The 27101-nt window shown below is 43.2% G+C and overlaps 1 protein-coding gene across 3 annotated transcripts in view; it reads left to right on the top strand.

Annotated features, from left to right (window-relative positions):
• The window catches only part of LOC140280212 (transcription factor COE1-like), a 104734-nt gene extending 93887 nt beyond the window's left edge, over positions 1–10847 (top strand). For 2 of the 3 annotated variants that reach the window (XM_072375511.1, XM_072375509.1), the window contains exons 12-17: positions 1647–1712; positions 2570–2732; positions 3114–3296; positions 5250–5447; positions 7682–7750; positions 8630–10847. In XM_072375511.1, the coding sequence (XP_072231612.1) occupies positions 1647–1712; positions 2570–2732; positions 3114–3296; positions 5250–5447; positions 7682–7749 (678 nt within the window). In that variant the 3' untranslated portion in view covers position 7750; positions 8630–10847. The remainder of the gene's footprint in view (positions 1–1646; positions 1713–2569; positions 2733–3113; positions 3297–5249; positions 5448–7681; positions 7751–8629) is intronic. The other variant, XM_072375510.1, reaches the window with a different exon arrangement.
• The last annotated feature ends 16254 nt before the right edge of the window (positions 10848–27101 follow it).

Raw genomic sequence — 27101 nt, 5'->3', positions numbered from 1 at the left:
AGGAAACCAGTTAGGAGACCAGTTAGGAAACCAGTTAGGAAACCAGTTAGGAGAGCAGTTAGGAAACCAGTTAGGAGACCAGTTAGGAGAGCAGTTAGGAGACCAGTTAGGAGACCAGTTAGGAGACCAGTTAGGAGACCAGTTAGGAAACCAGTTAGGAGACCAGTTAGGAGACCAGTTAGGAAACCAGTTAGGAGAGCAGTTAGGAGACCAGTTAGGAGACCAGTTAGGAGACCAGTTAGGAGAGCAGTTAGGAAACCAGTTAGGAGACCAGTTAGGAGACCAGTTAGGAAACCAGTTAGGAGACCAGTTAGGAGAGCAGTTAGGAGAGCAGTTAGGAAACCAGTTAGGAAACCAGTTATGAGACCAGTTAGGAGAGCAGTTAGGAAACCAGTTAGGAGACCAGTTAGGAGACCAGTTAGGAGACCAGTTAGGAAACCAGTTAGGAAACCAGTTAGGAGAGCAGTTAGGAAACCAGTTAGGAAACCAGTTAGGAAACCAGTTAGGAGACCAGTTAGGAGAGCAGTTAGGAAACCAGTTAGGAGACCAGTTAGGAGACCAGTTAGGAGAGCAGTTAGGAAATCAGTTAGGAAACCAGTTAGGAAACCAGTTAGTAATGCAAAGCGGCTGAACGAGCAGCCGAACCTTTGTCTTTATATCAGTATAAATACAGGCAAAAGATGAGGTGCCATTAGTCTTCTTAATAAAGAAGGAAGCAGTCTGACTTGCTTTGTAGTTTCCATATAGATCCACATGCGAGAGATTAATTAGATTATATGTCAGTGCACCGAAAGACAAAAACAGACAAAGTCAAAGTGCATCGATTGCAGCAGTCAGAGGATTTAAAGTGATGTCGCAGTACCTGATAATGATGATGTTACCATAAGATCATCTTTCCTTCCCGTTTATCAGCTACTGGCCTTACTGGAACCACTTCAACACTCAGGATCGAGTTTCCGTGTGAGTGTCTCAGCTCACCAGTCTAATAATGAGAGGTTAACACACAGCCAGCCTGATAATGTGTAAAAGATTGGATTCAGCTTGGTTGACAGGCTTTGTGACCTTTCATATCCTGAAGCACACACACAGTGTGTCCTTAAGTATGCGTAAGAGTCATTTTCTCTGTGAAAACGACAACATTAACTGTTAGACAAGACACCTTAGACCCCGGGGTGAACTCCCAGAGAGGAGAAGCAATAAAGAAGCTGCAGAGAAGGGGGAGAGCAGAGGGTTTAGTGGGTCAGAACCAATCATTTCACTGCAAAACGGTACAAAGAAGTGGGAGAGAAGAAGAAGAAAAGGCCGTTTTTATGTCAGGATGGAGATCCACAGTGGGTCCAGTCCTTGTTGTTGGCATTTGTTCTCCAGATGAAACCAAAGAGAGGCTGATAGGAACAGCAGTGCTCAGGTTTAATTTTAAATACCTGTCACTTGAAGATGTCATTAAGAAGCATAAAAGCACTTGAGCTGACAGCAGATAATCTGCCTTTTAAAGAAGTGAAGAGCAATTTGTTTATCATGAAGAGATGGTTGATGGCTCGCTGATGGGAGAAGAAGAAGAAGGAGAGGGGGGTGTGTCTTTTTATATAACTTTAAAAGAACATTTGACTTATAATCTCTGCTTCCTTTCTTTCCTTTCTTCTCAGGAGGTTATTCTGAAGAGAGCTGCAGACCTGGTGGAAGCCCTCTACGGCTTGCCTCATAACAACCAGGTAGAAAGCTAAAGCTAACACTCAGACCCGGATCAACAAGCTAAAGCTAACACTCAGACCCGAATCAACAAGCTAAAGCTAACACTCAGACCCCAATCAACAAGCTAAAGATAACACTCAGACCCGGATCAACAAGCTAAAGCTAACACTCAGACCCGGATCAACAAGCTAAAGCTAACACTCAGACCCGAATCAACAAGCTAAAGCTAACACTCAGACCCGGATCAACAAGCTAAAGCTAACACTTAGACCCGAATCAACAAACTAAAGCTAACACTCAGACCCGAATCAACAAGCTAAAGCTAACACTCAGACCCGGATCAACAAGCTAAAGCTAACACTCAGACCCGGATCAACAAGCTAAAGCTAACACTCAGACCCGGATCAACAAGCTAAAGCTAACACTCAGACCCGAATCAACAAGCTAAAGCTAACACTCAGACCCAGATCAACAAGCTAAAGATAACACTCAGACCCGGATCAACAAGCTAAAGCTAACACTCAGACCCGGATCAACAAGCTAAAGCTAACACTCAGACCCGGATCAACAAGCTAAAGCTAACACTCAGACCCGGATCAACAAGCTAAAGCTAACACTCAGACCCGGATCAACAAGCTAAAACTAACACTCAGACCCGGATCAACAAGCTAAAGCTAACACTCAGACCCGAATCAACAAGCTAAAGCTAACACTCAGACCCGAATCAACAAGCTAAAGCTAACACTCAGACCCGGATCAACAAGCTAAAGCTAACACTCAGACCCGGATCAAAGCCGTTTTATCATGTGACTGAACTGTGAGGAATATAAAAGCAGTGTGATGTATTAAAACAATCCTTGCTGTCCTCTTCCCGCAGGAGATCATCCTGAAACGTGCAGCAGATATCGCAGAAGCTCTCTACAGCGTCCCACGAGGACACAGCCAGCTCTCCGGCTCGTCTCACACCGGCATGATGGGAGTCAATTCCTTCACCGGGCAGCTGTCCGTCAATGTCTCTGAGCCCACTCAGGCCAATCAGGGTGAGATCAGACTCACTTTTAACTGTCATCAAACCGTGAAATAAAATGTAGCGACGAGCTGCAGAGAAATCCAACAATTCCTCAAGAAATCTGACAAATTTTAGAATAAAAGTGGCTTCATCTGTATATGTTTATGTGTTTATCAGACGCTTTTATCCAAAGCGACTTACAAATGAAGATATAACAAGCTATATAAAAAAATAACAATAAACTACATAGAAGGAACCCATATGAACGTGTTGTCATATTTCTTTTTAAGCAGCTTTGTTGAGTTCCTGCATCTGTGGCGTTTGTAGCATCTCCAAAGAGCCTGTTTGCAACACTTTAATCAGCTGTCCTCCTCCTCCTCCTTCTTCTTCTTCTTCGCTGTAATTCCTGCAGGGTTCGTGCGCAGCAGCAGCAGTGTGTCACCTCATGGTTACGTGCCCAGCTCCACACCTCAGCAGACCAGCTACACCTCAGTCACAAGCACCATGAACGGCTATGCTAACAACACCGGCATGACCAACCTTGGAGGCTCGCCTACTTTCCTCAACGGCTCTGCAGCCAACTCGCCTTATGCCAGTGAGTGGATATGTGTCACATGTATAGCTGGCCACAAACTGCACAGTGCATGTGGCTCACTGCATCCCTGCAGTGAGAACCACACACATTTAAAATGTCCACACTCAGGAAACCAGAGCCTCAGATCTGCTAGAGATTCCCCGCGGGGCTTTCTGCAGCAGAGTCTTCCCGGATCAACAAGCTAAAGCTAACACTCAGACCCGAATCAACAAGCTAAAGCTAACACTCAGACCCGGATCAACAAGCTAAAGCTAGCACTCAGACCCGAATCAACAAGCTAAAGCTAACACTCAGACCCGGATCAACAAGCTAAAGCTAACACTCAGACCCGGATCAACAAGCTAAAGCTAACACTCAGACCCGAATCAACAAGCTAAAGCTAACACTCAGACCCGAATCAACAAGCTAAAGCTAACACTCAGACCCGGATCAACAAGCTAAAGCTAACACTCAGACCCGAATCAACAAGCTAAAGCTAACACTCAGACCCGGATCAACAAGCTAAAGCTAACACTCAGACCCGGATCAACAAGCTAAAGCTAACACTCAGACCCGAATCAACAAGCTAAAGCTAACACTCAGACCCGGATCAACAAGCTAAAGCTAACACTCAGACCCGAATCAACAAGCTAAAGCTAACACTCAGACCCGGATCAACAAGCTAAAGCTAACACTCAGACCCAGATCAACAAGCTAAAGCTAACACTCAGACCCGAATCAACAAGCTAAAGCTAACACTCAGACCCAGATCAACAAGCTAAAGCTAACACTCAGACCCAGATCAACAAGCTAAAGCTAACACTCAGACCCGAATCAACAAGCTAAAGCTAACACTCAGACCCAGATCAACAAGCTAAAGCTAACACTCAGACCCGAATCAACAAGCTAAAGCTAACACTCAGACCCGAATCAACAAGCTAAAGCTAACACTCAGACCCGAATCAACAAGCTAAAGCTAACACTCAGACCCGAATCAACAAGCTAAAGCTAACACTCAGACCCAGATCAACAAGCTAAAGCTAACACTCAGACCCAGATCAACAAGCTAAAGCTAACACTCAGACCCAGATCAACAAGCTAAAGCTAACACTCAGACCCGGATCAACAAGCTAAAGCTAACACTCAGACCCGAATCAACAAGCTAAAGCTAACACTCAGACCCGAATCAACAAGCTAAAGCTAACACTCAGACCCCAATCAACAAGCTAAAGCTAACACTCAGACCCGAATCAACAAGCTAAAGCTAACACTCAGACCCGAATCAACAAGCTAAAGCTAACACTCAGACCCGAATCAACAAGCTAAAGCTAACACTCAGACCCAGATCAACGTGGCTCAGAACCACACACATTTAAAATGTCCACACACAGGAAACCAGAGCCTCAGATCTGCTAGAGATTCCCCGCGGGGCTTTCTGCAGCAGAGTCTTCAAAAACAATCAGCAGCACACAGCTCAAAGCTCCATTTTGTCCTCCGTCCATCTAATCCCTGGTTCCCTCGCTGCCTTTTATCTGACAGCGACACCTCCTCTCTTTCTCTTGCTTAATTGCATCTTTCCAGCGAGCAGAAAGGGGGAGAGAGTGGATAAAAGCGAAGATGTGAGACGTATTTGTTTCCTCACTCCTGACAATGAAGGTCTGAAAAGATCTGAACATCCGAGAGGAGAATAAAATGAAGCATCTTTAGATAAAATGCATACGACTGACAAAATTATGGGCACCAATAAACACACATTTAAAATGTGTAATTCCTAAAAAAGAGGCATCAACAAGTCTGAGCTGTTGATCTGAAAGCTCATTTTAAATCTAATCAATATCTTCTTTACCTGTTAGATCATGTGGAAGAGTTTCTTTTCTGAGACTATAAAGCTTTAAAGCTTACATTACATTTTCAGTCTCTCTTCCTTCCTTTTTACCCTTGTTCCCTCTCTCCTAACCACCCTTATCCTTCCAGTTGTTCCATCCAGCCCCACGATGGCCTCCTCCACCTCTCTGCCCTCCAACTGCTCCTCCTCCTCTGGTGTCTTCTCCTTCTCCCCGGCCAACATGGTATCAGCGGCCGTTAAGCAGAAGTCCGCCTTCGCTCCAGTTGTCAGGCCCTCTTCCTCCCCCCCACCCTCCTGCACCAGTGCCAATGGCAACGGACTCCAAGGTAATTTACCAGCCTATCAGAGGAAGGTTTAGGATCTTCTCACTTTTCCTCTTGTTATAATTAAAGTTATAATCCATTATAGTTTCTTTTAGGATCATGTGAGAATTTCTATTGAACACTTTTGGTTCACGACGGCATGCTATTGCACCGATTTAAGGTGCTGAAAATGGTCAGCTGTACATTTTAAATGCATCAGTTAAACACTGGCATGTTAACACTCCTGCTGTGAACATGTGAGCAGCTACGAGGCCGACTGCAGCCTCACCAAAAGCTCACAACCCGCCGCTTCTACTTCTTCTGCTGCCTTTTTTCTGCCTTTTTCCCGCCTTTTTTCTGCCTTTTTTTCTGCCTTTTTCCCGCCTTTTTTCTGCCTTTTTTTCCGCCTTTTTCCCGCCTTTTTTCTGCCTTTTTTCCGCTTTTTTTGCCTTTTTTCTGCCTTTTTCCCGCTTTTTTTTCTGCCTTTTTCCCGCCTTTTTTCTGCCTGTTTTCTGCCTTTTTTCGCCTTTTTTCTGTCTTTTTTCTGCCTTTTTCCTGCCTTTGTTCGGCCTTTTTTCTGCCTTTTTTCCCGCCTTTTTCCCTCCTTTTTTCTGCCTGTTTTCCGCCTTTTTTCTGCCTTTTTTCTGCCTTTTTCCTGCCTTTGTTCCGCCTTTTTTCTGCCTTTTTTCCCGCCTTTTTTCCGCTTTTTTTTGCCTTTTTTCTGCCTTTTTTTCGCCTTTTTTTCTGCCTTTGTTCTGCCTTTTTTCCGCCTTCGGAATCCAGATCTATATTATTAAGCTGCTTACTTATATTTGACTCATTTTTTATTGACTTACTTTTCCAAAATGGGGGGATTTTGTGTGAAATCCGCCTTTTTTTTCAAATTAAGAGCAGAATGAAGTGACGATACTGAGTTCAAACACGATTCATTGCATCCTTATAGAAAAATAAACAATAAAACAGTCAAGTTCATGTATGAAGCGCCTTTAAAACTGCTTTTGATCAGACGCATATGCAAGTACATGTGCAGTTTATCAGCGCCTTTCAGAGGGTGGATTTATTTAAGTGTTTTCATATGACCATCTCACACAATGTGCTTTAAAAGCCCGATCAATCACAGCCCCTCCGCCGTGGAACTCATCACAGAGTCGTGTAAACCAGCATCTGACATCCACGTTTCTTTCCCAGGACATTTTGAACATTTGGCATGCCCAGATTTTATCTGTATCATTTGAAGAAAGCAGAGCTTGTTTGAAACTGTGATGCTGAGCAGAATCTGGACAGAAATGAGCTGTGTGCTGGCATCATGGGTGAGGCTCAACAGGACGGAAAGCGGTGCTGGAAATCTAGTTACCAGCTCCTTTATCTGCGATGTCTGGGCACAAAAATACAAAATAACTGCATTAAATTAAGTAAAAAAGTTCAGGAAATCTCATATTGGGTAAAAAGCCAATAACAGTTTGATAAAAGTGTTGCTTTTGTGACTTTTCAACAGTTACCAACTCCTTTATCTGCGATGTCTGGGCACAAAAATACAAAATAACTGCATTAAATTAGGTAAAAAAGTTCAGGAAACCTCATATTGGGTAAAAAGCCAATAAGAGGTTAATAAAAGTGTTGCTTTTGTGACTTTTCAACAGTTACCAGCTCCTTTATCTGCGATGTCTGGGCACAAAAATACAAAATAACTGCATTAAATTAGGTAAAAAAGTTCAGGAAACCTCATATTGGGTAAAAAGCCAATAACAGTTGAATAAAAGTGTTGCTTTTGTGACTTTTCAACAGTTACCAGCTCCTTTATCTGCGATGTCTGGGCACAAAAATACAAAATAACTGCATTAAATTAGGTAAAAAAGTTCAGGAAGTCATCTGTTTGGTGTTGAATGATCCTTCCATCGACTCATATTGGGTAAAAAGCCAATAACAGTTGAATAAAAGTGTTGCTTTTGTGACTTTTCAACAGTTACCAGCTCCTTTATCTGCGATGTCTGGGCACAAAAATACAAAATAACTGCATTAAATTAGGTAAAAAAGTTCAGGAAATCATCTGTTTGGTGTTGAATGATCCTTCCATCGACTCATATTGGGTAAAAAGCCAATAACAGTTGAATAAAAGTGTTGCTTTTGTGACTTTTCAACAGTTGGATTAATGTTTTTTTCCCTTTTTCTCCCCTCCTCTCTCTTCTAACCTTTTTAATCCTCTGACCTGTCACCCTTTCTTTGCCTTTTCTCTTTCCTCCTTTCCTTTTCTCTCCCAGATCAAACATTTGTGGACTCTAGCAAGTACTCAACAGCCGGCTCTCTACAAGGCCTGGCCTTCACCTGAAGTACGTTCCTCGGCTGCTCTTCTTTCGTCTCGTTATTTGCTGAACTTTGGATAGACTGACTGAATTATCTGCCATGTTTTACATGCTCAGTGTCACTGAAGGATGATTCTGTCACACACCTTTCTCCCCTTCTCCTTTGTTTAAATCGATCTCCATCCTCCATCTTCCTCCACCCCACCTCTCATCTCGTGTTACGGCTCTCGCCGCGCAGTTGCCTGGTAACTCCTCCCTCTGCTCCCATTGGCTGGGAAAAGAGGCAGGAAGTTAGATATTTACAAAGACAAAAACAGACATCTGGCACGGCCAACTTATTTCTCAACATCTCTGACTTTGTTTTGCAGGGTGTGGGGGTGTGGGAACTCACAGCATAGCCTTAAAGTGCAGCTGAAATAATCACACACACACACAGCTGTTCCACTGTCTTATCAGAGTACCTGCCTGATTATCTGATGCCTGTTTATGAGAATCTAACACGAAAAAGTGGAAGATTGACCCCATGCAAGCTGTCATTAAACATCCAGGGAATTGATATTAGTCCACATAATGAGCTCTGCAGCATGGAAACACGGCTGAGTGTGTGTTACTTTGGGCCGACAGCACACGCCATGATGCAATCCGTCACATACAGAGACAGTAAAACAACACCAACTGTTGCTGTGCAGCATCAAATGTTGTGTGACCGGCTTATATGATGCATTTCTGCCTAGTTTTTCTGATTTATTCGCCTATTGATGTCTTTAAAATGTCGCCTCACAGCTGCACAGATGGGAAAACACATTGATGTATTTACGAGGGAATTTTTTTGGCTGTGTTCTAAAAGTTTCTTTTTCCTCCCCCCCTCTCCCCCGTTTCTTCTTCTCTCCCTCTGCACCCGGACAGCAGTGATGGTGGCGCCCATGTAAAGGTGTGAGTGCATAACTGTGTGTATGTGTGTGAGATGAACCAAGCACACTCTCGCCGATCCTGCTGCAGGATTCGGTGAGAGTCAGACTCCGGTCCAGGGATGGAAGCTGCCATCCCGATCTGAAGGAACAAACTCAACTCAGGCCCCTTCGAACACAAAACAACTTCAAGAAAAACACAAGACCAACAAAAGACTGTTTGCGAGAAAAAACAAGTTGTTTAGACTTTGTACACCGTAATGCTTTTATAGGAGAACGGCCACGCCCGCTTTCTGACTCTCCATGGACACGAGAAGTGTATTTATTTTGGAGAGAATCCACTTCCTCCCTTAAGTGATGCATTTGTTTGCCTCTTTGGTTTTTTTGTGCAACAGTTAACGTGTGATAAACATCTTTTAACTGGGGTTTTCTATTTATAATGAAAGAATATAATGTGAAGAAGACCAGATGATGAAGATCCAGCCAACACAGACACTCTCTTTTCACCTCTCTTTGCCAAAAACACACCCTCATCACTCCTCCTCTGCCTTTCCTCGTTCAGCAGAAGGACTAAGATGCTTCCTGCCTCCACCTGATGCTGCAGCTGCTGTATTTTAGCACACCTAATTGAGCCTCCCAAATACAAATTGGACAAAGAAATTGAATTCTTTCAGTCACAGATCCTCCAGTGCCAATTTGAGACAGATTCCACCAAACGTGAGTGTAAAATTGCCATAAATGAGTTTAGTTCCCTGCCAACAGCAGTTCAGTTTGACCCAACAACAGTCCCTGTTACCGCCTCTGTCTTAAAGGACTGCTGCCATTTTGTGTGTTTGTGAGTTTTCTTTTGTTTTAAAGCAGATAAATCCCCTTTTTTTGTTTCTTTGGTTTGCCGTGGTGATGTTTTTGGTGCGGGAAAACTAACCAATGATGTGTCTTACTGCAAAAAATGTCAAGAAGCTGCAGCTGAGTGTCAAAGTTAATCTTTTTAAGCTTTCACACAACATCTGCTCATCTGAGGTGGGACTGTGTTGGCCTGCTTGTGACCCCGGTAACTATGACAACAGCAAAAGAAGAAGGCAATTCAGAAACTCTTCCTTTTTGTTTTAATTTCTCATTAAAGATTGGTTCTAAATGGCTGTTTAAATAACTTCCTGGTTCTGGTTCTGCCAGAGGTTTCTTCCTGGGTCTGGTTCTGCCAGAGGTTTCTTCCTGGTTCTGGTTCTGCCAGAGGTTTCTTCCTGGTTCTGGTTCTGCCAGAGGTTTCTTCCTGTTAAAGGGAGTCGTTCCTTTCCACAGTCCCTCAGGCTCAGGACGGGAGATTGGACTGAAGACAAGTTTCGGTGCCAATCTGTTAGCTTCCTTAGCTAGGATATTGTTTTTGAATTGGCTCCATATGAATTAATTGGATTATTTTGAAATTAATTAATTGGATTTCATTGGATTATGATTACAATGACTTGAATTCCAATTGGCTTGAATTGGACTTTATTATTTAAGTGTTTTGAGGTGACATTTGTTGTAATTTGGCGCTTTATAAATAAATGAATTGAACTGAATTGTTTGGTTAGGTTCAGACACCTGGAAAACACATGGTTCAGGTTATACAGCACAACAGACCAAATTGGAGCTGTTTTTTCTACATTTTGTGGCTAAACAGAAGATGCGCTTCAACAGTTTTCTGATGTCTTTGCTGCATTGTGTGTCACACAGTCGCAGCTAAGTGGCCAGAAATAAATCCTGGAGGAGGGCACAAAGAAAACTAATCACCTTCCCAGTTGAAAGAGTAAATGGACGGATCACGTATCGACAGTATTCATTTCCACAAAGGGCTTCCTCGTGTGGAAACGAAGTAAGAAAACACCCGGTTCTAACGAAATTGAGGGACTTTTTATTGCATTTTGTCATTTGCAATTACCTTTCTACATGTACAAGTTCAAAATAAAAACAAAAGCATGGAAGGAAACACGACTAGAGCTCAGTTTTGAATTCCCTGGTTGTCCAGCAGAGGTTTCCAGGTCTGCACTGCACAAAAATCACCGGACAACAGAACAACTTTGCCTTTTAATCCAGATCCAATTCATCCCCTGAACTCCACAAAGTTATTGTTGTATTCAGGCCTAAACCATCATTTTGTTACGACCTGACAAATGATGCCACCCTACTGATGGATTTCCTGTTTTGATGTTGTTTGATTATCTGATGGTGAACTAACTAACTAAGATATAAGGTGAAACGAGTCCGATATAAGGGGAAACGAGTCAGATATAAGGGGAAACGAGTCAGATATAAGGTGAAACGAGTCAGATATAAGGGGAAACTAGTCACATATAAAGTGAAACGAGTCAGATATAAGGTGAAACGAGTCCGATATAAGGTGAAACGAGTCCGATATAAGGTGAAACGAGTCCGATATAAGGTGAAACGAGTCAGATAATAGGTGAAACGAGTCAGATATAAGGTGAAACGAGTCCGATATAAGGGGAAACGAGTCAGATATAAGGTGAAACGAGTCCGATATAAGGTGAAACGAGTCAGATATAAGGTGAAACGAGTCCGATATAAGGTGAAACGAGTCCGATATAAGGGGAAACGAGTCCGATATAAGGTGAAACGAGTCCGATATAAGGGGAAACGAGTCCGATATAAGGGGAAACTAGTCACATATACAGTGAAACGAGTCAGATATAAGGGGAAACTAGTCACATATAAAGTGAAACGAGTCAGATATAAGGTGAAACGAGTCAGATATAAGGTGAAATGAGTCCGATATCAGGGGAAATGAGTCAGATATAAGGTGAAACGAGTCCAATATAAGGTGAAATGAGTCCGATATCAGGGGAAACTAGTCACATATAAAGTGAAACGAGTCAGATATAAGGTGAAACTAGTCACATATACAGTGAAATGAGTCAGATATAAGGTGAAACGAGTCAGATATAAGGTGAAACGAGTCAGATATAAGGTGAAATGAGTCCGATATCAGGGGAAATGAGTCCGATATAAGGGGAAACGAGTCCGATATAAGGTGAAACGAGTCCGATATAAGGTGAAACGAGTCCGATATAAGGGGAAACTAGTCACATATACAGTGAAACGAGTCCGATATAAGGGGAAACTAGTCACATATAAAGTGAAACGAGTCAGATATAAGGTGAAACGAGTCAGATATAAGGTGAAACTAGTCACATATACAGTGAAATGAGTCCGATATAAGGGGAAACTAGTCACATATAAAGTGAAACGAGTCAGATATAAGGTGAAACGAGTCAGATATAAGGTGAAATGAGTCCGATATCAGGGGAAATGAGTCAGATATAAGGTGAAACGAGTCCAATATAAGGTGAAATGAGTCCGATATCAGGGGAAACTAGTCACATATAAAGTGAAACGAGTCAGATATAAGGTGAAACTAGTCACATATACAGTGAAATGAGTCAGATATAAGGTGAAACGAGTCAGATATAAGGTGAAACGAGTCAGATATAAGGTGAAACGAGTCAGATATAAGGTGAAATGAGTCCGATATCAGGGGAAATGAGTCCGATATAAGGGGAAACTAGTCACATATAAGGTGAAACGAGTCAGATATAAGGTGAAACGAGTCAGATATAAGGTGAAACTAGTTCGATATAAGGTGAAACGTATCCGATATAAGGTGAAACGAGTCCGATATAAGGTGAAACGAGTCCGATATAAGGTGAAACGAGTCCGATATAGGGTGAAACGAGTCAGATATAAGGTGAAACGAGTCAGATATAAGGTGAAACGAGTCAGATATAAGGTGAAACGAGTCCGATATAAGGTGAAACGAGTCCGATATAAGGTGAAACGAGTCCGATATAGGGTGAAACGAGTCCGATATAAGTGAAACGAGTCGGATATAAGGTGAAACGAGTCAGATATAAGGGGAAACGAGTCAGATATAAGGTGAAACGAGTCCGATATAAGGTGAAACGAGTCACATATAAGGTGAAAAGAGTCCGATATAAGGTGAAACGAGTCCGATATAAGGTGAAACGAGTCCGATATAAGGTGAAACGAGTCCGATATAGGGTGAAACGAGTCAGATATAAGGTGACACGAGTCAGATATAAGGTGAAACGAGTCAGATATAAGGGGAAACGAGTTCAATATAAGGTGAAACGAGTCACATATAAGGTGAAAAGAGTCCGATATAAGGTGAAACGAGTCCGATATAAGGTGAAACGAGTCCGATATAAGGTGAAACGAGTCCGATATAGGGTGAAACGAGTCAGATATAAGGTGACACGAGTCGGATATAAGGGGAAACGAGTCGGATATAAGGGGAAACGAGTTCAATATAAGGTGAAACGAGTCCGATATAAGGTGAAACGAGTCCGATATAAGGTGAAACGAGTCCGATATAAGGTGAAACGAATCCGATATAAGGGGAAACGAGTCCAATATAAGTCCGATATAAGGGGAAACTAGTCACATATAAAGTGAAACGAGTCAGATATAAGGTGAAACGAGTCCGATATAAGGTGAAACGAATCCGATATAAGGGGAAACGAGTCCGATATAAGTCCGATATAAGGGGAAACTAGTCACATATAAAGTGAAACGAGTCAGATATAAGGTGAAACTAGTCACATATAAAGTGAAACGAGTCAGATATAAGGTGAAACTAGTCACATATAAAGTGAAACGAATCAGATATAAGGTGAAACTAGTCCGATATAAGGCGAAACGAGTCCGATATAAGGGGAAACGAGTCAGATATAAGGTGAAACGAGTCCGATATAAGGTAAAACGAGTCAGATATAAGGCGAAACGAGTCCGATATGAGTCCGATATAAGGGGAAACTAGTCACATATAAAGTGAAACGAGTCAGATATAAGGTGAAACGAGTCGGATATAAGGTGAAACGAGTCAGATAATAGGTGAAACGAGTCGGATATAAGGTGAAACGAGTCCGATATAAGGGGAAACGAGTCAGATATAAGGTGAAACGAGTCCGATATAAGGTGAAACGAGTCAGATATAAGGTGAAACGAGTCAGATATAAGGGGAAACTAGTCACATATAAAGTGAAACGAGTCCGATATAAGGGGAAACGAGTCAGATATAAGGTGAAACGAGTCCGATATAAGGTGAAACGAGTCAGATATGAGGTGAAACGAGTCAGATATAAGGTGAAACGAGTCAGATATGAGGTGAAACGAGTCAGATATAAGGTGAAACGAGTCAGATATAAGGTGAAACGAGTCAGATATAAGGTGAAACGAGTCCGATATAAGGTGAAACGAGTCCGATATAAGGTGAAACGAGTCGGATATAAGGTGAAACGAGTCAGATATAAGGCGAAACGAGTCAGATATAAGGTGAAACGAGTCGGATATAAGGTGAAACGAGTCGGATATAAGGTGAAACGAGTCGGATATAAGGTGAAACGAGTCCGATATAAGGTGAAACGAGTCCGATATAAGGTGAAACGAGTCGGATATAAGGTGAAACGAGTCGGATATAAGGTGAAACGAGTCGGATATAAGGTGAAACGAGTCAGATATGAGGTGAAACGAGTCGGATATAAGGTGAAACGAGTCCGATATAAGGTGAAACGAGTCCGATATAAGGTGAAACGAGTCCGATATAAGGTGAAACGAGTCCGATATAAGGTGAAACGAGTCCGATATAAGGTGAAACGAGTCCGATATAAGGTGAAACGAGTCGGATATAAGGTGAAACGAGTCGGATATAAGGTGAAACGAGTCGGATATAAGGTGAAACGAGTCCGATATAAGGTGAAATGAGTCAGATATAAGGTGAATCGAGTCCGATATAAGGTGAAACGAGTCTTGTCTCCTTCTATTCGGGCACTAAGGATTCTGATGTTGTCACTTACTTTGGATGAAACTTTGGCTCGGCGCTGAATTTACTTGATAAGCAGACATTTTTTGCAGTGCTGGACATTTTTTGCAGTGCTGGACATTTTTTGCAGTGCTGGACATTTTTTGCAGTGCTGGACATTTTTTGCAGTGCTGGACATTTTTTGCAGTGCCATGTCTTAAAACTGCCTGAAGGCTGCCGGTTGGTTGAAAAAGTCCCTGCTCCCCGAGCCCAGCAGTGCGTGCTGCTCAACGGTCTTAATTGAATCATGATGTCAAATCCCTTATTTGAGATGTTTGAGTCTTATTCTACAGCGTTTACGGTCTTTGCTCATCACACATAGTCAGAAGAGGCCGAGTTGCCATATCTGTACCTGCCAGGGTTGATTTAAGCATCATTTTCAGACCTGGAGCAGGGAGCGAAGCCAAAAAAGTCGATACTTCCAAGAGAAAGGTTGTTTCCACTAACAGAAACTATTAGAAGTCGGTTTGATTCACAGCTGTAAAGAAAACCCAACAAGGATCTATGTGGTAAAAATCATTCGTTCTGTCAGAAAAGCCTCAGCGGGGGCCGACGGTCCGTCTCAGTAACCAAAAACTGGGACAAAAGAACGTCTTAAAAATAGAAGAAAGACGTCTAAAACCCTGAAAACGTCTTAAAAAGCCATAGTTCCACTGCTAATTCCAATCAAACTAAGATAAGCCATCTTCTACCTTCTTTCCTCAGATGCAGGGGGACATTTTGCATTTTGCTGCATCATTCTTGCTAAATTCAGCATAATTTCTGTTGCATTATCTAGATGTAGATCTTCTAATTATGTCATTATGATTGTCTTCCATGCAGTGAAGGCTTAAAGCGATGAAGGGAACCTTTCTCCTTTTTGCTCTTGCCCTTTTATATCTTGAGCCACCCGTTTATTTAATCTCAATGAAGGGCCTTGAGACCACGCCTCTGTTTGCAGATACATGTGAGAGTGCCTGTGAGCGTGATTGTGAGAGAAATGTGATGCTTTGAAGCGGGGAGACCTTTTTCTGTTACAGGCTTCATGTGGAAGAACATGTTCAGGAAGGAGTAAACAGCTTTATTGGAGGAAGAAAGATCCAAAGCTCTTATAATATCAGTTATTATGGCTTGTCTGCGTCCAGGAAGGCGTTCACACAACAGTAACCGAAGGGGGGGGGGGGGGCTACAGAGGAGACTACTGTATTATTTTGAATTTTGAAGTGTAAAATAACTTTTTGACTCTCACTATATTTAATTAAAGTTCTTTCATCTCTGTGAAACACTTTCTGGTTTCGTGTCACTCAGAGCAGCAGATCGAGCAGGTTTTGGACGCAAAGCTGCATGTTTCAGTGGAGAAATAAAGAAAGAGACGGTTTGTTTAACCACAGGAACAGAGGAGATACTGCTGGCCAGCGCAGCTTTGGGAATGATGAGAAGATAAAGAAGAGCAGGGCTGACAAAACAACAGAAGAAGGACAAGTTTTGGTGGTGAGTTCAGATTCTTCCAAGTTGGAGATCAGCTGTTCTGAGTTCCTGGTTTTAACAGCATTTCTTTATAGGAACCAATGACATCATAAGAGAAATCAGATAATATGGAAGTGAAGCAGCCCCCAGCTTTGTATTTTGTCTGAGGTTTCTCTCCTTTTTAGTAATTCATAATAAACTATGGCTTTTTGTGCCATCTTTGAGTTTGTTTGGGCTTTTAAAGCTCAGAAAGGCAAGGACAAATCCACATTTATATAAAATCTCTGTGCAAATCTTCATTCAAATGTCGGGGATTCACACTGAAGTTGGAGCAGATATCATTGCTTTAGTTTGCAAACTTGGACCAATCCCATCAGGCCACAGACACCACTGCTTTGATCCGTTATGACCTGATGCAACAAGCTGTAACTACGCTCATATCCCAACATTTTAAGACAAAATAACTATTAGTCCTTTATATAAAGGCAAAGCCGATCATTTACCAATGAAACGGTTTGATTTCACACTTCTAGGTTCTTAAAAGGGCTTGAAAATAAAAGGTGGAGCAGCAGCAAAGGTCGTAGGTCGTGACTCGTATCAGCAAACTGAGCAGATTTAACTTCTGATTTTATCCCACAATGACCATTTTATTGCAAAAGTGAAACAAACGTGATAAAGACGTGTTCAGAGGCCACATTATAAGAACTGAAAGAGAAGAAACCAAGAAGAAAGAAGCTGAGACCAAAATACAAAGCATGAAATATGACTTCTTGCACAAGACCCTAAACCTCCCAGCCCGAGAGATCCTTCTGGGTCAGGTTGTTACGCAATAAACTGTGAGGCTCCAGGACAAAGGAGATCATTCAACTGTTTTTTTACTAATATTTCTTCACCTAATTCCTGGTCAGATGGAGCCTTTTCTGTCTCCAGCGGCTCTGAGGTTGAGCAAGGCTGAGGCAGTGCTGCCAGCAGCCTGGTTCTGCCCACTGTGAGTGAGTGTGTGTGGTTTCATAAACAATACAAATGCTCTTGTGAGACTTGTTTCTGTAATGAGACAGATGGCTCTGCCTGCAGTTTGCTATCAGCGTGGCCGCAGGCTGTAAGAATGGGAAAGGGGAAAAGGGTGTGAGGTGTTACACTCATATTCCTCGCCTGAGGGCTTAATCAAAGAGGAGCCACAGATGTCTTATCGGCACCAATTAGTTTCTGTCTCGTGGCTCACAAACAGCTATGTTTTTACTCCTATGGGTTGATGTGAGCTGAATCCGGGATCATTTGTTGCCTCTTTTTAAAAGGTTGAAGAATGCAGTTTGCATGAACATTATCTGCACTCACAGTGCTAGTTCAGCGGCTTGTTGCCTCTCAGTGTGTCTCTGTGAGATGATACCAAGTCTGACAAAACAGGACTGAAGAAATCCATTAGCTAATGGATCTCCCCTTTTGTTTTTCCCCCTCTCTCTTTCCTTCACCACTCTCATCCTCCTCCCTCCATCACTACATCACACCGCCGGTGCACTTAACCCCATCAGGAAGAAGCGCACACACACATCCACACACATGCACTTTTAGCCCTTCTTTCCACCTCCTCATTCATCTGGATTCAACCTTTAAAAGGAAGCTGACAATAAGCTTTCTTTTGGGGTTTGAGCTAACAAAAGAGTTTAAAAATACAGGAATATCCCAGTTTTATGTTGCAGACAACAGAGAGAAGTTGCCACGCATGGAAATGAAAAAGGTGCACGATGCTTACTGCTTTTTGCTGTTCCCTGGTAAAAGAAAGGTGCAGAAAGGTTTATAGGTGCAGTTAGCATGGGTGTTAGCATTTAGCTTCATGAGGGATCTGATCTCTTCACAGACTTCAGATTTTAAGCCTTAAAACATGCGGAAAACGCAAGATTTTAGGCTTCAATGTCCTCCTTCAGTTTGAACTTATCGACCTCTCAGGCCACAGAACTATATCCTGGGTCTACTGCTTCATTTTGCTAGCACACATTGCTTTGGAAATGTGAGAATAGCACCCCAGCCGATCAAATCGTCTGACAGAGGTTTGCATCCACCTGCACGTCTCAGACTGATCTGGCTGAACCCAAGAGGCCGAGAAAACATGAAAAACTCAGCCTGAAACTCTTTTTAGTAGACAAAATAACGTGTCTTTGTACTTTAACAGCACAAAACACATGTTTTTATGACTTAGAACAAGCGTTTCTTATTGTTTTTCAGGGTGGAAGGCTCCCTACACCTCATCTTTAGTTAGAAATACTTGATAGACTCCAGGTTTGGTGTTATTGATGGGATTTACCTGCCAGAAAGAAATATAATAGCTGTGTAACACCAGCAGACGTAAGGCTGAGTTCCAGAAAAGATGAGAACACCACTCAGCTAACAAACTGGCCAGAGCAGCAGCAAAGACCTGAAGGACATCACGGGTTAGCATGCTTGAATAAAGTAAAGGCAGAAGCAGAAACTTTGTCAGGATTTGAGGAATCCTTTGAGGAATCCTTCATTGTGTCGTACAAAACTTGACTGTTGTGGTTCCCCTGGTAAGAAACTGGCTGCATTTTGTGCGCTGTGTCTTTAAATGATTCAGGGCGACAGCTGTGGTTGAAGAAAGATCGAGTTAACGAGATCAGAAGATAAATCAATTATAAAGAGGAGGAATATAAGGATACACCGGAGATAAAGCAAAGGTTTCAGAAACAACAGCGGGGGCTGATGGAGTCGTCTCCCGGAGGAAAGGTGATGCGGTTGTAGCAGATTTAACAAGCCAGAGTTGAAGAACAATAAAAGCTACTTGTGAATGTGTGTTAAAGGTTTGGCCTGTGCCTTTGAATGAGGCACTAAAGTTAAATATGGGGGGGGGGGGGTGACACCCTCTCCAAAACCACTTGTAACACACACTTTCACACATAATGAAACACACTCACACACAATCATACCCACTCACTTAAGTGGAGGGTTTGAAATTGAGCTGGGACTTGGATTGAATACTCCAAACAATTATCTTTCCCTCCTTCGCCTAGTAATCCATTTCCCATGAATATATTCACTTTGGCCTTCCTTTTTCCCGCTCTCGCCTCCCTCCTCTTCAGCAACACATATTCACCTCCCTAAAAAAAGAATTAGCACAACTACACACCATCTCACTGTGTCTTACTCTGCATTCATCTCTAAAAATGCATCAAACCTTGGCTGCGTACTTGAGTTAAATTGCATTAATTATAAAACTTGATTAGTCCCAGTGTAAAATATGGATGTAAACTGTAATGAGATGAGCCTGAACACCACAGGTTAGAAGGCAGTGCACCTATTCGGTGAACAATGGTGCCAGTTTCTGGAGTAACTCTGGTCAGAGGACGCAGGAGCTTGATTTTCTTCATGTCAGGGTGAGTGAGGACCAAAAAGCAGGTTGTAGGAGATTTATTTTAAAGGGGAACTCTGGTATTTTTAAACCTTATTTCTGGCATGAAATACGTTCATCTGCTCACTGAGAACAGTTTGGTGAAAGTCGGCGTCCTTCAGAAGATATTTAGATAACTGGAGATCCATATAACGGAGTGAACGGGGCTTAGAGGATGCAGCCTCTAAATAAGGCATTATCTGTCTTTATTTCACCAATACTTTAAGAAGAATGAAGGAATGAACGTGTGCTATAGCTCTGTTAGCTCATAGCTCTGTTAGCTCATAGCTCTGTTAGCTCATAGCTCTGTTAGCTCATAGCTGCTGTTAGCTCATAGCTCTGTTAGCTCATAGCTCTGTTAGCTCATAGCTCTGTTAGCTCATAGCTGCTGTTAGCTCATAGCTGCTGTTAGCTCATAGCTCTGTTAGCTCATAGCTGCTGTTAGCTCATAGCTCTGTTAGCTCATAGCTGCTGTTATGTGGCTACTTGCGGCTATAGGAGAGCTAACGGAGGGATTTCTACACAGGCACTCTACTGGGACCACTTCATCCACACGCCCCCCTGCAGCACAGTTTATTCACTCCGTGCTCTGTGACAGTCGGCTAACTTCACACGGAGTTTGCTGCTGATAGTTTTGTGCAACATGGCAGGATATTTATCAGATTTTGACAATGACTTTGAGTAAGATGGACGTTCTTACCGGAGAAATAAGGTCTAGGTTTAAAAAAACTGCTGCAAATCGCACCTGAGATTAACGGGTAAACTGCTGCAAATCGCACCTGAGATTAACGGGTAATAGTAATAGTTTAATAGTAAATAATAATAAATTAGTTTGGTGCAACATGGCAGGATATTTATCAGATTTTGACAACGTGGACGAGGACTTTGAGTAAGATGGACGTTCTTACCGGAGAAATAAGGTCTAGATGCTGCAAACCGCACCTGAGATTAACAGGTAAACTGCTGCAAAATGGCAGTAAGTGGCAGCACCACAACCATTTTTCTCACTTTTTTTTAACCTGGAACAGTGACCTCATAACCCTCTGCCTGATGATGTCATCGTTCGCTGCTCGGAAGATGAGATGCTGTCCAAGAATGTGTGGAAATGCACAAGAATGACTGATGATGACATCACCCTGTTAATTGTTTTGCACAGCTTGGTCTGCTTGGTCATGGTGACGTCAGTGTAATCTGCATGACATCATCAATGACATCACTGGATACTGGAAGTGCTTGGACCACCCACCGCTCGCCAGCACCCGCTCCACTCTGTCAGTCTGTCCTCACTAAGCATGTCTTTAAAGCTTCATGCCAAGAACATATGTGTTCAAACATGTTCCTTTTATGTAAAACAGGAGTTTCTCAGGTACTTCTCTGCTGCTGCTGACCTCATGTTCAGGTACCATAAAAACTTTAGGTTCCTCCATTTTTACAACACAGATCAATATTTCCCTTCCTTGCATCACAGACTACTGTAGAATATGTCGGTTCTTATTGTGTTCTGCAGTGAAAATAGACTTCAGGCAATAAAAAAGCATAAATTTAAAGGTAACTCAACCAATAAACAGCATTCCTTAATGTCACTGAGAATTTTGAAGGAACCCAGTGTTCAAGCCTCTCTTCTCAGCCTTTATTAGAGAGATTAATGGTTTTGTTTCCTCTGTAAATCTTTCATTAGGGATCGTATCTTTCTGTGATACTTGGACACATAACCTGATTGAACCGGAAACTTCTGAGTGAAGGACAGCCACTGTTCCTCCTAAGATACACCCCCCACCCCCCAGTGTTTATCCAACTTTAACAATCATCTCAGGCAGGACAAATCTGACCTTATTTTTCACTGATAATGTCTCCGATAACTGCTGTTGTTACATTTCTTCGACTGAAAGGTTTCTTTGCCTCTCGGAGACCTTTTAACCAAGCTCCCGGTCACGCTGGTGTCCACCTGACCATAGCATTGTAGCATCTGAGCTGCAGAATCAGCACCCTGGACAGCAGTCCTCACACTTCTGTGTTTCCATTAATGTTTTCCGTGCACATTCGGTCTGTCCTTCACGACTAAAAGAAGACGAGCTGCGACACATTTACCAACTGCAGGCTTTTTTTTTTAAACAGTTCTCCTTTTTTTTAGGATATTTGAATGTAATTTCTGTTGTAAAGTATAACTTTTTATCATAAAAAGTAGCAAAAGAGATTGTTATTCCCAAAACGTTTGAGTCCCTTTAACCTCTGAACTCGCTCCTCCATCTTTCTGGGAGCTGGTGTTGAACCCGTGCCAGTGGACCAAAGCCTCTGCCCGGCCAGCATGTGCAGTGTGGGTGTTTGTGTACGACTTCACTCCTGATATTAGCTAATTTATGAATATTTGACTACTGGGGGTTTATAGGCAAGGCAAGTTTATTTTAGAGCACAATTCAACAACAAGGTGATTCAAAGTGCTTCACAGAGACATTAAAACAGAAGAAATAAAAAGCAGGATTTAAAATTTAAACAAAAGAAGGAAATAAGAACAATAGATAAAATCAGAAAAAAATATATATATGAAAGATAAAATCAGGAGTTAAAACATGATTCCGTTTTGAAACTCAAGCTTATTCAAAAGCAGCTGAAAATAGATGTTTCTTCAGCCTGGACTTAAATCCTGAGAGTTTCAGCTGATCTGAGGCTTTCTGGGAGTTTGTTCCAGACATGTGGAGCATAGAAGCTGAAGCAGCTTCTCCAGGTCTGGTTCTGACTCTGGGAACTGATAAAGAACCGGATCCAGATGACCTGAGGGGTCTGGGAGGTTCATAGTGGGTCAGGAGGTCAGAGGTCAGAGCTTTATGGACCAGCAGCAGAACTTTAAAGTCTATCCTCTGATGGACCAGCATCAGAACTTTAAAGTCTATCCTCTGATGGACCGGCAGCAGAACTTTAAAGTCTATCCTCTGATGGACCGGCATCAGAACTTTAAAGTCTATCCTCTGATGGACCAGCATCAGAACTTTAAAGTCTATCCTCTGATGGACCGGCAGCAGAACTTTAAGGTCTATCCTCTGATGGACCGGCAGCAGAACTTTAAAGTCTATCCTCTGATGGACCGGCAGCAGAACTTTAAAGTCTATCCTCTGATGGACCGGCATCAGAACTTTAAAGTCTATCCTCTGATGGACCAGCATCAGAACTTTAAAGTCTATCCTCTGATGGACCAGCATCAGAACCTTAAAGTCTATCCTCTGATGGACCGGCAGCAGAACTTTAAAGTCTATCCTCTGATGGACCGGCAGCCGGTGGAAAGACCTCACAGCTGGACTGATGTGCTCCACTTCTTTGGTCTCAGTGAGGACTCGAGCAGCTGAGTTCTGGAGGAGCTGCAGTTGTCTAACTGACTTTATAGCACAAAAACACACACGTCCCCAGTGTTTTTCAGTTGCTCAGCCCACTCCCTGTGCAGCAGTCTTGAGCTTTCTCCACTGCCAGGAGGTCTGCAGCCTCCGCTGACCCGGCTGCAGCAGCCACTGGGCGCCTCTTTCTTTCAGAAAGCTGTTGCTTATAGCATGTAGCGCCAAGCTCTGTGCAAGGTTTGACCTCCTGCTGTGCTACGGCTGCAGTAAATACAGGCTACAGCACCAGGGAGAGAAGGGATCTATAGCATTCCTGGACTTTACATGCAGCTCGATTCGTAACTGCAGAGGCAGATATTGTGTATTTGTTCTCATGTCGCCACATGGAATCAAACAAATAATAAAAGAGTTGTTGATATTTTAGGACTTCTCACTTACGGTAACATCTTAAATTTCAATTTCAATTCAATTCAATTCAGTTTTATTTATAAAGCGCCAGATTACAACAATTGTCATCTCAAGGCTCTTAAGTAATAAAGTCCAATTCAAGCCAATTGGAATTCAATTCATTGTAATCATAATCAAATTAATTCATATGGAGCCAATTAAAAAATAATATCCGAGCTAAGGAAACCAACAGATTGGACCGAAACTTGTCTTCAGTCCAATCTCCCGTCCTGAGCCTGAGGGACTGTGGAAAGGAACGACTCCCTTTAACAGGAAGAAACCTCTGGCAGAACCAGAACCAGGAAGAAACCTCTGGCAGAACCAGAACCAGGAAGAAACCTCTGGCAGAACCAGAACCAGGAAGAAACCTCTGGCAGAACCAGAACCAGGAAGAAACCTCTGGCAGAACCAGACTCAGGAAGAAACCTCTGGCAGAACCTGAACCAGGAAGAAACCTCTGGTAGAACCAGGAAGAAACCTCTGGCAGAACCAGAACCAGAGTCAGGAAGAAACCTCTGGCAGAACCAGAACCAGGAAGAAACCTCTGGTAGAACCAGACTCAGGAAGAAACCTCTGGCAGAACCAGAACCAGGAAGAAACCTCTGGCAGAACCAGGAAGAAACCTCTGGCAGAACCAGAACCAGAGTCAGGAAGAAACCTCTGGCAGAACCAGAACCAGGAAGAAACCTCTGGTAGAACCAGACTCAGGAAGAAACCTTTGGCAGAACCAGAACCAGGAAGAAACCTCTGGCAGAACCAGGAAGAAACCTCTGGCAAAAACAGAACCAGGAAGAAACCTCTGGCAGAACCAGACTCAGGAAGAAACCTCTGGCAGAACCTGAACCAGGAAGAAACCTCTGGTAGAACCAGGAAGAAACCTCTGGCAGAACCAGAACCAGAGTCAGGAAGAAACCTCTGGCAGAACCAGAACCAGGAAGAAACCTCTGGTAGAACCAGACTCAGGAAGAAACCTCTGGCAGAACCAGAACCAGGAAGAAACCTCTGGCAGAACCAGGAAGAAACCTCTGGCAGAACCAGAACCAGAGTCAGGAAGAAACCTCTGGCAGAACCAGAACCAGGAAGAAACCTCTGGTAGAACCAGACTCAGGAAGAAACCTTTGGCAGAACCAGAACCAGGAAGAAACCTCTGGCAGAACCAGGAAGAAACCTCTGGCAGAACCAGAACCAGGAAGAAACCTCTGGCAGAACCAGGAAGAAACCTCTGGCAGAACCAGAACCAGGAAGAAACCTCTGGCAGAACCAGAACCAGGAAGGGTGGCCATCCGCCTGGACCAGCTGGGGTTTGAGAAGACAGAAAAGAGGGAAAATAGGAGGAAAAACACCATAACACCATTCAAAGGATACCTGCTGGAACAGGGAAACACAAGTTAATAACCACAATAATGTCACATGGACATAAAATCATTTGAGAAATTAAAAAGAGAGCAAAGTGAGGAAAGGTGGGACAGATGAGGTCCCCCAGCAGGCTGGGCCTATAGCAGCAGAACTATGGGATGTTTCAGGCTCACCTGAGCCATCCCTAACTATAAGCTTTATCAAAAAGGAAAGTTTTAAGCCTAATCTTAAAAGTGGAAAGGGTGTCTGCTTCCTGGACATTTACTGGCAGCTGGTTCCACAAGAGAGGGGCCTGATAACTGAAGGCTCTGCCTCCCATTCTGCTTTCAGGGGCCTGATAACTGAAGGCTCTGCCTCCCATTCTGCTTTTAGGGGCCTGATAACTGAAGGCTCTGCCTCCCATTCTGCTTTTAGGGGCCTGATAACTGAAGGCTCTGCCTCCCATTCTGCTTTTAGGGGCCTGATAACTGAAGGCTCTGCCTCCCATTCTGCTTTTAGGGGCCTGATAACTGAAGGCTCTACCTCCCATTCTGCTTTTAGGGGCCTGATAACTGAAGGCTCTGCCTCCCATTCTGCTTTTAGGGGCCTGATAACTGAAGGCTCTACCTCCCATTCTGCTTTTAGGGGCCTGATAACTGAAGGCTCTGCCTCCCATTCTGCTTTTAGGGGCCTGATAACTGAAGGCTCTGCCTCCCATTCTGCTTTTAGGGGCCTGATAACTGAAGGCTCTGCCTCCCATTCTGCTTTTAGGGGCCTGATAACTGAAGGCTCTGCCTCCCATTCTGCTTTTAGGGGCCTGATAACTGAAGGCTCTGTCTCCCATTCTGCTTTTAGGGGCCTGATAACTGAAGGCTCTGCCTCCCATTCTGCTTTTAGGGGCCTGATAACTGAAGGCTCTGCCTCCCATTCTGCTTTTAGGGGCCTGATAACTGAAGGCTCTGCCTCCCATTCTGCTTTTAGGGGCCTGATAACTGAAGGCTCTGCCTCCCATTCTGCTTTTAGGGGCCTGATAACTGAAGGCTCTGCCTCCCATTCTGCTTTTAGGGGCCTGATAACTGAAGGCTCTGCCTCCCATTCTGCTTTTAGGGGCCTGATAACTGAAGGCTCTGCCTCCCATTCTGCTTTTAGGGGCCTGATAACTGAAGGCTCTGCCTCCCATTCTGCTTTTAGGGGCCTGATAACTGAAGGCTCTGCCTCCCATTCTGCTTTTAGGGGCCTGATAACTGAAGCTTTTAGAAACTCTGGGAACAACAAGTAAACCTGCAGTTTGGGATTGAAGTGCTCTGATAGGAAAATATCTAATATCATATCTAAATGCTGCTGACACAGGAGTAACCGGACTCCAAAACACACCTAAACATGCTGACATGACAGCCTCATCTCATTTCCCTCATAATCTCCTCATTTACACTCACATGCACACGAAACACAGCGAAGAACACACTGCTACATACACAAATATATGTATGACACCCAATATACACTCTGGCTCTTTCACGCTCTCAAACAGTCACGTCCAACTGGATTGTTTTTCTAAGGCGTGTTTATGTAAAGGAAGTTGGAGCCTGAAACTCGCTGCATACTTCACATTTATGAAAGTTGGAAACAGCCTGGCTGCTGATATGATTACACTGAGAAGCAAGCAGGAAAATGCTCTGACATTCTCATATGGAAGTCATTATCTACATCGCTTTCCTCCTCTATTTATCTTCACCTCTTATTCTACCCCCTCTCATCCTCTGACTTTCTCCTCTTTTGTTCCAGTGGGTTTTAATTTCCCTTTCTTTCTTTCTTTCTTTCTTACAGGCTGCTTGTGTTCAGGCTGCGTGCACGAGCCGCATGCACGTGCACGTGATGCCTGAGGTCTACTGTTTTTGCTTCGATAAATAAAAACACACACTTACAATGAAGTGCTTGGATTAATGGCGAGTTGGCCTGGCTTTTCTCTCTGGATCAGGCGCAGTGTTAGGCATTAAAAACCCATAATTCATTATTAATACCCCTCCAGATTGCGCTTGCATGTGTCTTTCTCATAAGCCCCCTCCACCCATCAATCCACTCCCAAATGACATCAGAAGAGTAAGGACTGACAGCGAAAAGGACAAGAGAGGGGACTGTTTGCGTGGAAAGTGGGTTCTCACACCCTGGATGCTGTAATGCCACAGTCATCTCTGGCTGAATCCAGCTGGTGAAGACAGAAAAAACACTCTGAAAATGAGATCCACCCTGCCTGACTGCAACCTGGTATCCAAACATTGCATCAAAATTCCCAGAAATATGACAACAGAAACCTGAGAAGCAAGAGCAAGCGTGTCGATGACCTCAGATCCTGCAGGGCCCGAGGAGCCGCCACTCTGCTTCAAACTCATTTTAAATGGACGTTTCACCTCAATCAGGTCCAGCACTGACTGGGACCTCTTAGCATCATCACCTGAGACAGATCAGTGGCTACAAAGGTGGGGTTTTTTGCAATTTTTTTAAAAAAAGACACCACAATCAGCTTTTCTTCTCTTTTTTAATTCATTCACAAATATTGGGGGCCTTCTGTTGTGGATATATACTCAAATCTGTGCATTATTCATAGAAAAAAAACAATAATTGTCTTATTCTAAGTGGACATTTCATT

Source organism: Leuresthes tenuis, unplaced genomic scaffold, assembly GCF_036924035.1.
Source record: "Leuresthes tenuis unplaced genomic scaffold, fLeuTen1.0.hap1 SCAF_21, whole genome shotgun sequence".
Classification (NCBI taxonomy): Eukaryota; Metazoa; Chordata; class Actinopteri; order Atheriniformes; family Atherinopsidae; genus Leuresthes; species Leuresthes tenuis.
This window is presented reverse-complemented; position numbering and strand designations above follow the sequence as displayed.